Genomic DNA, 12,523 nt, shown 5'->3' on the forward strand with positions numbered 1-12,523 from the left:
GCAAGCAGTTGCAAGAATAAGCCAAACTAATTATGTTCCAAATCTGTATGAAAAATGGACGACTTTTCCCTTTAAATTTGCATTTTGACTTGTGAAATTGAAAACAAGCAGTTCCTTACATGCAAAACATCTTGCATTTCCAATGAGTATGGATCCAGTACATGTAAATGGCTGAATGAATATCTAGCCTTGAATCAGAGGCAATCTGAAGCTTCTGAAAATGTCAGTCTGGAAAAAAATAAATGTATGGTGTAATGCTGCACTTTGTAAATTATTGGCCTGAATACCTAATTCTGTTTTAAGAAAGCCATGAGAGAGGATAATCCTTTAATTGTTTAGGACACATGCTAAGTGAACCTATGAAAAAATATACTGCATTATACACAACAGCCTGCCTGTTTATCTGTGGCTCACAGAAGGGCTTAACACAGGAGGGCTTAACCTGAGGTATTKTTTTTATTACTAGGTCTAGTCTACTGATTAGAACTACGGTCTGGAAATGTGAAATGTCTAGGATCTCATTCTTCAAAGTAAAAATTTAAATAAACATGTTGAACTCCCATTGATTTTGAAAGTGAAGAACCAAAATGGGTGTCAGTTCATATTCTAGAACCCAAGAGCAGGTTGAAAAATGTTGCAGAGTAAATGGTTTAAGGGTAACACAGAGATCTATTACTCAGGTAAGGCAGCCGATTAAAAGTCATAGGGATAAAAAGTAAGTGGGCGATAAGAAATATGATTTATTTCCAGTATTTGATTATAAATGTGCACTGAAAACTGTAAGTAAAATGAGCAGACAGGTTAAAAGCAGAATAAAACTATATTTATGTTCAGATCTTTCGTTACCATTAACATTTTTTATTAAGAGTATATGCTAGCCAATTTAGTTAAAAGACTGCATTTCATTTTCTCTCCTATAAACTCAGTTTGACTACTTGAAAGATTTAGGCATTCTAAGGAAAAGGTTCCAAACTTCAGCTCTTCAGCTGTCTGCTATTTTTGCAGCTATGCTACTGTGTCATCAGTTTACAGTTTACAACGGTTCCTTATCATAGTACTAGTTTCCTGTGTTCTCTTCTGTATTTCATTTACCATTGGCTACAAGGAAGAAACTATTTCTAAGAAATTTTCATTAYCAATACCTTCTTTTTTTAACATTATCTGCCACGGGATAAATGAGAGTCKGCTTAGTTTATTTTTTTTAACATTAATTTACAGACTATATAGACAGATTAAGGAATGATGGATATATAAGGAGGAACTTATAATTCTAACATACAGTTGGTGATAGTTATGATGCATAAAATTCTGGGATTATATCACAGAATCACAGAATATTTAAGGTTGGAAGGGACCTCTAGAGATCATCTAGTCCAACCTTCCTGCTCAAGCAGCACCTACAGCATGTGGCACAGGGCGGCATCCAGGCGGGTTTTGAAGACCTCCAGAGHAGGAGACTCCACAACCTCCCTGGGCAGCCTGTTCCACTGCTCTGTCACCCTAAAATTATATAAGCAGAACCAGATTTTGATTAGGTCATGCGATTGCTTCAAATTAARTGACTTCTTCTGCATAAACCTACTTCATGTGTTTGGGCTCACTGAGGGTAGAAGACATTAAAGTATCCTTTTCAATCAAGGTTAAGGAARTAAGATGGCTTCAGACTTTCTCCCAAATCAACATACAGATGGACCCCAGTCTCTTACTGCAGTCTAGTATGGTCACAGTTTGGACACATTCAAGAAGACTTCACCACAATGAAATGCTGTAGGTGTGGTGAAAGTGGCCATTTAGCATCCACGCAGCAAGACCAGTGAGTCAACTACAACTGCTAGGATGAGTCAGAGCACCCTGCATTGGAATGTGCAATTGAGGTTACAGCCTAATTATTCTAAATATTTTCCTTTATTGCCCCTCTTTCTTTCTTTTTTYTTTTTTTTTTTCTCTAATTGATGGTTATATTAACTCCTCTCTTCCCCAATCTCCACTGTAGCTTTCAAAGCAGCTACGAGTCATGGCCTGGTGACTCCTCCTGTGTCCTGTGCAGGACACAGGCAMAAAAGCTCTTCTGCTTTTCTGCTTGGTCTTCTATGGCTTTATTTTTTTCCCCTCTACCTGCAATGAACCATTATATCAGACATGGAGAATACAGGACACAGGGAATATTTTTGCTGATGAATTTCATACTAGAGTGATTCTATGAGTCAGTTGAATGCCCAAAGATTTAAAAGGCAGATATGCAAGATGAAAGGCTCCTCTTAAAAGAAAAAAAAAATGAAAAGGAAAAAAAAAGAAAAAAAAAAAAGGAAGGCACAGAAAGAAAATGGATATAATAAAAGACTAATTGTTAACTAGAAGTGATATTTCAGAGATGATAGATAACACCACAAATTGAAACTAATAGGCCCACAACTAACATCACATAAATGGCCAGAATTAGTCTTTGTTTTTGTTCCCTGAGAGGGAATTTTCTCTCAGAGGACGACTCTGTATTTCTTGAGTTTTCATTCGCATCAGCAGGGAGGGCTTCCAAGAGCACAGGCAGAGGTTTCAGAAAGGTTATTCCTGTTTACAGGTTCTTATATGGTCAAGAGAATCTCTCTCTCTACATATCGTGTAATTTTCTTTGCTGATAAAACAGGAAAAGTAATGTTACCATGATAGCTGGGATGAACACAGCTGCAACATTCACTCCCTTAAATGGCAAGATACTGGAAGTATGCTTAAAACTAGTATTATATGATTCATTCTGGCATAAAGKGAGAGAATATAGCAAATGCCTTCAAAACTGTTTTCATCTAGTGAATAACATCAAGTGATCCTTCTGATTTTTCTTTAACTGCACTGGAATACCTAAATTCATACACCTTCCTGAAATGCTTTTTTTAGCTCTGTAAAACTCATAACAATTATTCCGCTAAAACCATCACCAAATCACCTTGAACATCTGAAGTTACCAAGTAAGAGAGGATTAAACATGCATAGGGCTCTACAGACACCAGGCCTAGGTTGTACTGGGAAGAACTCTGCCAGATAACTGCTCAAGACCTGCAACAACAGGACAGTTGCTTCTACCTACTAGCACTATAAGACAAGTAATGACAKAAAAACACTAAGCTATCAATACAATTTGTATTTCCTTTAAAATTATTTTAGAATGAAAATCCATCATAAATATGAGTCAAGTGGAACAGTTTGTTGAGGTGTAGCAACAGGCCTAGTTATCATACTATTGGCATAAGCTCATAAACTTTAATGAACTTTTTGCTGTATTGGTAGACAAAGTATGATCAACCATTTGTTCCAAACAACAAAATAATCAAAAATAAGGAAAATAAACAAGCCACCTGTGAATCATCAAGAAGTTCAAGAGTATCCAGAAATGTCCATGGCAAGTAGATTATATGCAGTACCAACAGCAACAACATACTGTTTTTGCATAGAGTAGTTATCATCACGGTATGCTCTAATCAATCTGATAACTAAGGACACTTAAGAATACTGGCAAGCATGTATTTTGCACGTATCTGGTATTTGGCATTCCAGGAACTGCAGCCCCTAAATCCTGCAACAGAATATTTCTCTAATCTGTGATTAAAATACTTCGGTATCCAAATCCATTTATCCTCCACAGAGTCATTTGGTCTTAAACCACAACACTAGGAAACAAAACCATAAGTATCTACTTTAGTCATGATGATTAAATATACGCACAAAAATATAATGAAATCAGCAGCATCTTGATCAAATCCTTTTGTCTTGTAAATAAAAATTCATTGCAAAAAATGCAAAATTGATGAAAAGATATTTTATTTGTCAAATGTCGACCAAATCTGTCAACTATGAAGCTATTCTGATGCTTTAGGAAGAAATACCTCTGCATCAGATTATGACAAACTGCACAAATACCTGAGATTTGTACCAGTGCTTTGCTTTTGCTTTCTTCACATAGCTCTGTGCAAATACTTCTTACGGCTAACACTGTGCATTAATATAGCTTATAATAGTAGAATCTTTATTGTTTGTAGAGCACTCAGATATGCTAGGTGATTTTCAGAAGAAATAAAGGCTTTGAGGTGCTAGCTTTACTGAAGTCAACTGCAATTCATTGGGGTTAAGGCAAGCAGTATCTTTTCATTATCAGCCTGCACAATACTTAGTACGATAGGATACTGATCTGTAAGTAGAACTCCTTCAAATTATTCTGGGGGAAAAAAAAAAAAGGAAAAAGAAAAAAGTATTAATGACTTCCAGGGTTCTAGTCTTGCTCAGTGTTCTATTAGGAACATCAAGTTATCTTTTTTTTTTGCCTGTGTTTTGTTTGCCATAACACCAGTCTACTGGCATAACTGGAGTTATTTTTCCTTACACAAGTGTAAATGCAAGCAGAGTCCTATTATTTGCTGAGAACAATGGTTTATACAAAATACTTTGCCAGGCTCCATAAATGCACAATATATTATGAAATGGACTACTAAAGACAATATGATTAAACATTCACCATCATTATATCATGTCCTAGAATTTTATCAGTAGTTGTTATGCTTTAAAATTAAATTATAATGTTGTGCTTCATTTTACAGCTTTTTTTTTTTGAGGTTGTACTGAGCTATCTCACTACAGATGATAAAAGGGAAGCATGTGATGGATTAAGTATTTGATTGAGAACTGAAGTTGTTTGGCATAAGGAATTCCTTTAGTATGATGAAGAACCATATAAAGTAATAACTTGGCTATGAATAGCTTTATTTGGCTTGCTCTGATGTATTCCATTTTCTGATTCTGGTTTATTCTAGTGCTTCGTATTTTTCTGGGTATTTCTGTAATAGGGCATCGATGTGAAATGTAGAAACAACTGTGGCTTAAGGGAATACTGCGCAAACGCTACATCTACTTTTAGTAGCAACAATTTGCAAAGTTCTTTCTGAGAGTAAAATCTATAATCTGTCCATAGAAATTTCAACTTTCAGAAAGGTGTGCAGTACACTTTAATAAAATGGTATTTTTGTAAGTCATTAAATTGTTTTTAGGAACCTCACACTTTCAATTGAACAATTATTAAACTATAAAATATAATTGCATGATTCCTAAAACTGCAATCTGGATTTTTACAGTCTACTATAAAGCTTTGTATTATTATAATACACTAAAGATGCCTAGGCTATTAAATTTTCAAAAATGAATTGTAAAATATTTTATCATAGATAAAATAATTCTGAAATACTCTGCTCTCCATGGTATATGGGTACGTATTTTGGTATAATGGGACACATACTTGGAAACAAGCATTATTTAAACTGTCATTCTAATAAGGATAATAAACCATTTTGCTATCTTTCAGTAACAGAAGTTTATTTCAACATACTTCGACATTAATAATTTTTAACCAGAGAACTGATCATTAAATATAAGGTCAACTTTTAAAGAGCTCTATGTGCCGAAGAGACTGAACATTAACTGATGCACATCTGTGTAGGTGTGAAGACAACACAACCATGCTGACTTACACCATCTGAGAGCTTTTGACTGTATGTTACCCCACAAATTGTAATACAATTTTTAACTGGGCCCAATGTCCAAGGAGGAAATTAAACTAAGGCTGGAAAATGAAAACAATTATCAGCTGGCTACTAATGCCTGATGTCTCACAGCAACAGTGACACTAACACAACACATTTGGGCCTATAGGGTATGATTCTTGGCTATATCCTCAATCTGTTCCTCTAATGTCAAAAGACAGGCAAAAGGGTCACTGTACTGAGAAATTAAACATCTAGATTAATCAGATCTTAACTTATCAGGATTTCAACCAGTGTGAAAATGATGCGTCATGTGTGGACCTTCTTGCAGTCTAACCTTCTTCAGTTGAGTGTGGAAGGTGCAAGAAGGGTACATTAAGTACCCTACACTTCACACAGTGCGGATTTTCTTAGGRCCCAGTCTGCTACGGTGTTGAAGCGAAAGGGAATTAATTTCACTGAAATCCATGTCTGTGGACAAAGCAGTCTCCAGTTTGGTGAATCACGGGATTTTAGTTCAGTGGTTCCCCAATTATAAGGCTAAGACTAAAGATGAAACTTTGAATTATTCCTGTCAGATATTAATCTGAAAATGCAAAACATACCAGACTTCTTCAGGTAATACAGAATTGCTGCTGAGGCAAATTAAAAAATGTTGTTTTTTCAGAAGAAAAGCTGCCAATAGGCAATCTGTAAATCACTTGTGCCAGCAGGCTGTCCCCATTATGTCAGCTAATCCAGGAAACAGGGGAGGTAAATTTAAATCTTCTCATATGAAACATCTAATCAATATTTGAAGTTTTTGTTGTTGTTTTTGTGGTTATTGTTTTGTTTTTCACAATTTGTTCTGGCACAGCCATGGATGATTTTATATTCCTGTTAATCTTTTACCCTAGACTGAAAGTTTCTGAATAGGTACAATGTCTGGTGGAAGACGCCCAAATAAGACATCTCCTGAGGGAAGGACATTGCAAAGGAGAACATTTATTTTCCACAGAGCAGAAAAGAAATAGAAAGATCACAGCCTAAGCGAAGGGAGCAAGGAAAAAGGTGTCAGCCATACCAAATTGCTAAGACTGGTGCTATAAAGGTCACTTTGACTTTATTCCAGACTACCGTTTCAGCAACTGGACTAGTCCTTCATCAACAGAACACCTACACATCGCTCATATTTCCTATTTATGTTCATCCACCTCCCAATTACCAATCCATGAATCCCTAACCCTGCTGGGACGTGATCCTCAGAGCATTACACTGAGGCTTTTAACCCTCTCCTAACACCTACACATGTATAATAATAATAATTAGCACACAGGTAGCTACATTAAGTAATTACAGACAGAATTTCAAGTCAAGATTAGCAGATCCTTACCCAGTGCTGAGGATGCGCAGCACCTAAACCAACCAGATTAAAAGCACAGACATTTTCTATATGTAAACTATGTTTAAGTCCTTGTCTCCTCAGAGAACTGTGAGGAACTCTGCCTCCTGTTTTAGTCCTATGATTTCCCAAGACAGATTTTTCTTGACGTTCTGAGAAAGTTGTTAAAAGTCCTTAAAGTTCTGAAATTATGTGAATTTGTAGGAATGCCTCTGAGGAAAGAAAAATAAATCTGAACAGTCTGAAATATCCCACTTGTATTCTAAAGACTCACTAATCATATAAGCAAATAAAAAGAATTCACCTACGTATATATCTACATGTTTCTGTTCCTTCTTGTTCTGTATAAAATATTTGTGTTAATTTCTATCTTCTTTTTCTTTTCTATTTTTTAAATAAGTTATTTTTCTGCGGAGAATACAAAAAAAAAAATCACATTCTGGACTTGCCTGTGAAATATTCACCTTCAATCTAAAGGGCCATGCATCTCAGTTCTGTCTGTACCCATTGCCCACACTTCTTCAGATGCACAGAAATCTTAAATTCCCTAAACGCTGAATTAAAGTTTGCTAGATCAAGATACAAGAAATATGATATGAGAGAGTACAGAACTAGCTAGGGAGCTGACAGATTTTGATGCACAGAGTTAGACTGAAGCATCCTCAACCACAGCAATTTCTATCATTTTGAGTCTTGTTCAAAATGTTGTCTAAAATATTATAGCAATCTCCATAGAAAAAGGCCTGCATTTCTTATTTATCAATGATGATGTTATAATAACACTTGGTCAAATCTATGCTGATCTATCATTTTAATTTTATGTTAATTTAATTTTATGTTATTTCAGCTCCCTGCACATCTCATAAGTGCAGAACAGTAGTTTTTTTGAAGAATACTTTAGGGGAGTACACGGTCAAACTCATCCTTTTGTCCTTTTCAAATAAGCCAGTATGACAGATCAAGCATTGGTAGTGGAATGCAAGACTGGAAAACCAAAACTGTTCTGAACTACAGTGTCAAACACAAGTAATGATTGAGAATGAACGAAAAAGAAAGCATCAGTTAAACAGCACACATTGTAGTACAGCTATCAGGGAAAACACAGGGAAGAAATTACTTAATAAAAATTGTGCAAGGATGACATTGCTGGCATCCACCCATTTTCCTTCTTTTTTTTTGGACAAAATAGCTTACCAATTATTTTTATACTTTGATGATCATGCTTTGTATGGTGTTTAGCATCTTAAAAGATCTTTGGATTTAGAGTTTTATATGAAGTTAACCGTTATTTACTCTTTGCCTCTCATTAGCAAACTTAATCGTTTATAAAAATTGTTAAAAGTGTTTATAAGATGCTTCTTGAAGTTGAAACATCTTTCTGGAAAAGACTGATTGGATCTTCCTGGAAAAGGCTGACTTAATTTGGGGATAGAAATAGTAGTACAGTGTAGAGAAAGTAATGAACATATAAACACAAAATAAGCATGTATCAGAAGCCAACATATTTCTGTGACAGTGTGAAACAGGAAAAAATAGTGTAGGACCTGAAAATGCTTGTAACAATGGTAATTTTAAATGAAGAACCACTTCTAAATAGTGTCACAGAAGCAAAAATGATATGTTTGAAATACATACAGACTTCTAGTGAACAAGTATCATGTATTTTCTCTAAGTGCTCATAACCCTTGCAGATTCCCAGGTATATTGGTAGGCACAGTGACAAGACCATTAGTGCACTCTTTTCTAGTCTATTCAAGCTTTTCATATGACCACTTTGAACAAGCCAGAAAAAAAAATATCAAAAATTGCTCAGCTGGTGACACTCTTGGCAGATTAGTTAATGCTCAGTATTTTACAATACTAACCCAGGAGGTTAGTATTTGTTCATTTCTGTGGCTATTTATACTCATCAATCACTTCCTGCTCTTTCCTCCCCTACTGTATTTATTTCTACGGCTATTTATACTAATCAATCACTTCTTGTTCTTTCCTCCCTTACTGTATTTTTCAAATCCACTAACTATGATAAGCAGCCTTGAACTATCTCAGTGATAATATTCTTCTCCCTTGTCTGTCACTATCTTTTTTGTATAGAAGCAAATGCTTTTAATTCTACTTTTCACAATATTTAGGCTATATTCCTTTTTGAAACCTTTCAGCTCAAATGCTAAGTGTATCACAAAGCCTTTCAGATTGGTTTTGGTAGTACAAGCGCATGTTTTGAAAACACTAAAAAGGCAATATTTTTCATGAGAGGAATCTCATGATTCATTCCAAATCTTGGAATGAATATGTTTGTTCAAGTGCAATATGAATGCCTCCAGTTCTTTTCAAAAATTTGAACCGAGGTTTAAATGAGGTGCCATACTGTCCAACCAGCACAGGATTCTTTTTTCTTTTTTCCAAAAAGGACAAGAAGAGAGCCTATATTGGCCCAATTTGTAAGTTATTTGTTTTAAATGCAATGAAATATAAAAGCTATGTTCTTTGTATTTCAGTTCTGACACAGGGAGGTAGCTAGCACCAGCATGATGTAGTTCCCAAGAATAAAACTGCTTGATTCACTAAACTTTGGTGGCCTTCCACTGCAGACATCTCTACAACTTCTATAAACCAGTAGATCATTTCTTTTAATCAAGTTATTTTCCCAAAAAAATCCTTTACTTTTTTTTTTTGGTCATTACTGATCAAGTCTAACAGAGGTACATTTGAGGTCTGACCGACTGAGGTGGAATGAGACTTTAAAATGCCAAATGATCAGAAGTAAGGTGGGGAAATAAATTCATTCATTTTTAAAACACTTGGATATATATATTCAGGACACTGGAACATTTGCAAGTCAAATGGAAACCAATGGGATTTGTAATTGCTTGTCATTTCTTCAGTTCATTATTAATCATGTGTACTTTGGTAGCATCTGGAGGCTGTATTCTACAAGGGACTGCACAAACACTGGAGGCAAACAAGACTTCTGCCATAAAATAACTTTTTAATATAACATGAAGTGAATTAATAATATCCCATCAAGTTCTTGTTTTACATACAAGATGTTCCAAGTTCCAAGTTTGAAAGGTTAAATTTATTTAGCCTACTTTTTTTTTCTAGTTAAACAACTATTCATATGGAAATACTGTGCCTACAACTATCACTTTCTCATCAAGAGCTCACAAAGCCTAACTAATAGTGAGTGTACAGTTATGCAAAAATAGAATCAAAATTAAACAACTTAAGCTCAACACGATCTACCACTAAGCCCACATACTTTGTGACTCAGCAATGCCAATGTGGAGTGTTAATTCATATGAAATTTGCCAATGTGGTATGCAAAGTAAACTGAAAAAAAAGAGGATTAAGATGAGAGAGTGGGGAGGAGGAAGCAAAACATATTTCTGGGCTGTATGAACTCTCCCTTGAAGTCAATGTAGAAACTTGGATACTATTTAACATCTACAGTATAGAATCAAGTGTTCTATAATCAAGTGAAATGTAAATGGTATCTCATAAAAAAAGTGCATAAGTGTATGCAAATTGAGGATATAGGTATTTTTATACCAGATGAAAATTTTAAAACTTTGAGACTTTCATTAATACCTTACAGCAATTGTCCTTCTGCAAGGATACAACTACAAATTGGCCAAACCGATTTTCTGACCTAATTTGGTAGCTTTAAATCACCAGAAATGTTTATAATACAGGATTTCTACAACCTCCGGGCATAAAGATGCTTTCCATTTACACTTCTGTTTGCCTCTTGCTCTTTGCCACCTAGATTTTCCCATTCTTCCCAGCCCAAAAGGTTCTCTAGGTTTTCCAAAAGTTGCACACRCTGCCTTCAGCAAGTGGCTAGCCTCTTTAACAACCACAATCAATTACATATCACGAACTGTTGGAGTGAAATGCCAAGGGACATGGCTGCATTTGTTGGCCAAAACTTCATCATGACTTTGAGTCCAATTCAACAAAATACTTGAACCAGAACAGCTTGTATTTTTGTCCAGCATCTGCACCACGTAGTTGTTGGCACCCCGTATTCCCCACTATCCACAGCTACTCAGCCTAAGGAGGAAAGTCTATTTGCACTAACCCAACAAAGTAGCTGGAAGAAGGCAGTATGACATGCTAGCTCACTTTAAGATTTACCTTTGACTTATTATGCATTATGGATTATGCAGAGGATCAATTTTATCTGACCTACACTAGCAGACCTGCACTGGTTTGTAGAGTGCAATGTTCATAGCCAAAACTCAGATTTTAACAGATTAAATCCTCTGTCCTGTTTCTGAGACATGGTACCAATACAATGCAGAAAACTCTGAAATATGCATATTTTTTACCTAAAATATGAGTCTCTGATATTTTACAATGTATCCAGTTTGTAACTACAATGGCAGGATATTCAGATATTTTGAAMCAAAGTATATTATATTTATGCAACAATACCTGACTCTAAAAACGAATCTATGAACACTTTTCTTTTATGCACTGCAGCAACTACGAGTCTTTCTTACCTGCAAGTTTGCACATGCTGGCGAATCATTGTTGGTTGGTATTTCGTTGTTGGTGGTCTCTAAACCCACATTTTTAAGTCTGGAAGCTGTTGTAGTTGTGGCTGTAGTGGTCTGTACGGGGAGGATTGGCTGCCACACATTCACATCAGTACCATTGCCAAAGGCCTGAATTGCATTTTCTGCAAAAACACATTACAGATAAATTTTGATTTATAAATAAATGGCAGAAAGCAGAACTGATTTTTTTTTTTTAATCTAGAGAGTACAGGTAAATGAAACCAATATTCTTCTATGGAAAATGCTTATGTATAAAAATTAAATTTTAGTTTGCAAAGTGAATTAATTGTTTACACATCGAAAACATGAACTAAGAGGTTTCATAATTAGTAAAGGAAGACCTAATCTGATACATATTTTGTGCAATACTTTCAGTCAATCCTGACATAAGCTATAAAACTTACTGTATTCATATTTGCTACTATCTAAAAATGTACAAAATTTACTATTGAGATTTAAAATTTAGTTTGAATGTTATGTCCTTACTCAAACAGGTGATGTTACATAGCAAACTACAAACAGACAGCAGGCAAAGTAACAATTTCTGAAGCTTATTTTATTAAACCAGCATGTCCGTAACTACRAAATACTTTAACTAAGACCATCTCTTCCTTACAATTTTAAACCAAATCTGTATAACAGGGTGAGGGGAAGCATGCTTCAACTAAAACTTCGGAATGTAAAAGTTTAAAAAGCTTTCACAGTTTCATGGGATTAAAGAGTGTGGTTACAGCAAGAGTAAATTGGTTTCTTTTCTATAAACAAATAGAGAAATAGTTTTTAATCAGGTCTTTGGGGATTCAACATGGATTTAGGGATTTCTTATTTCAAATTCATTGTATAAGAAATCAAACAATATCTCACTGGGGACTAATATGTGGAAGTTATTAATACTACTTCTCATTGGCATTCCTTGCCTTATAAAATAGTTTACATTTAATTCTCATTAGAGAAAGATGTATTTTATTCTAATATTAGTTCTTAAAAACTCCAAGAAGCACTAAGATTTATATAAGGCACCACAATAAGTTAGCTTGATGGAGACAAAACTGGAAGAA

The 12,523-nt window shown here is 35.0% G+C and overlaps 1 protein-coding gene across 1 annotated transcript in view; it reads right to left on the minus strand.

The window, feature by feature from the left end:
• GFRA1 (GDNF family receptor alpha 1) overlaps positions 1 to 12,523 on the minus strand; it is a 130,258-nt gene that overhangs the window by 14,880 nt on the left and 102,855 nt on the right. The window contains exon 7 of the mRNA XM_026050551.1: positions 11,409 to 11,587. Within this exon, the coding sequence (XP_025906336.1) occupies positions 11,409 to 11,587 (179 nt within the window). The remainder of the gene's footprint in view (positions 1 to 11,408; positions 11,588 to 12,523) is intronic.

The sequence above is a fragment of the Nothoprocta perdicaria genome, unplaced genomic scaffold (genome assembly GCF_003342845.1).
Source record: "Nothoprocta perdicaria isolate Ctin4 unplaced genomic scaffold, notPer1 scaffold_7, whole genome shotgun sequence".
Classification (NCBI taxonomy): Eukaryota; Metazoa; Chordata; class Aves; order Tinamiformes; family Tinamidae; genus Nothoprocta; species Nothoprocta perdicaria.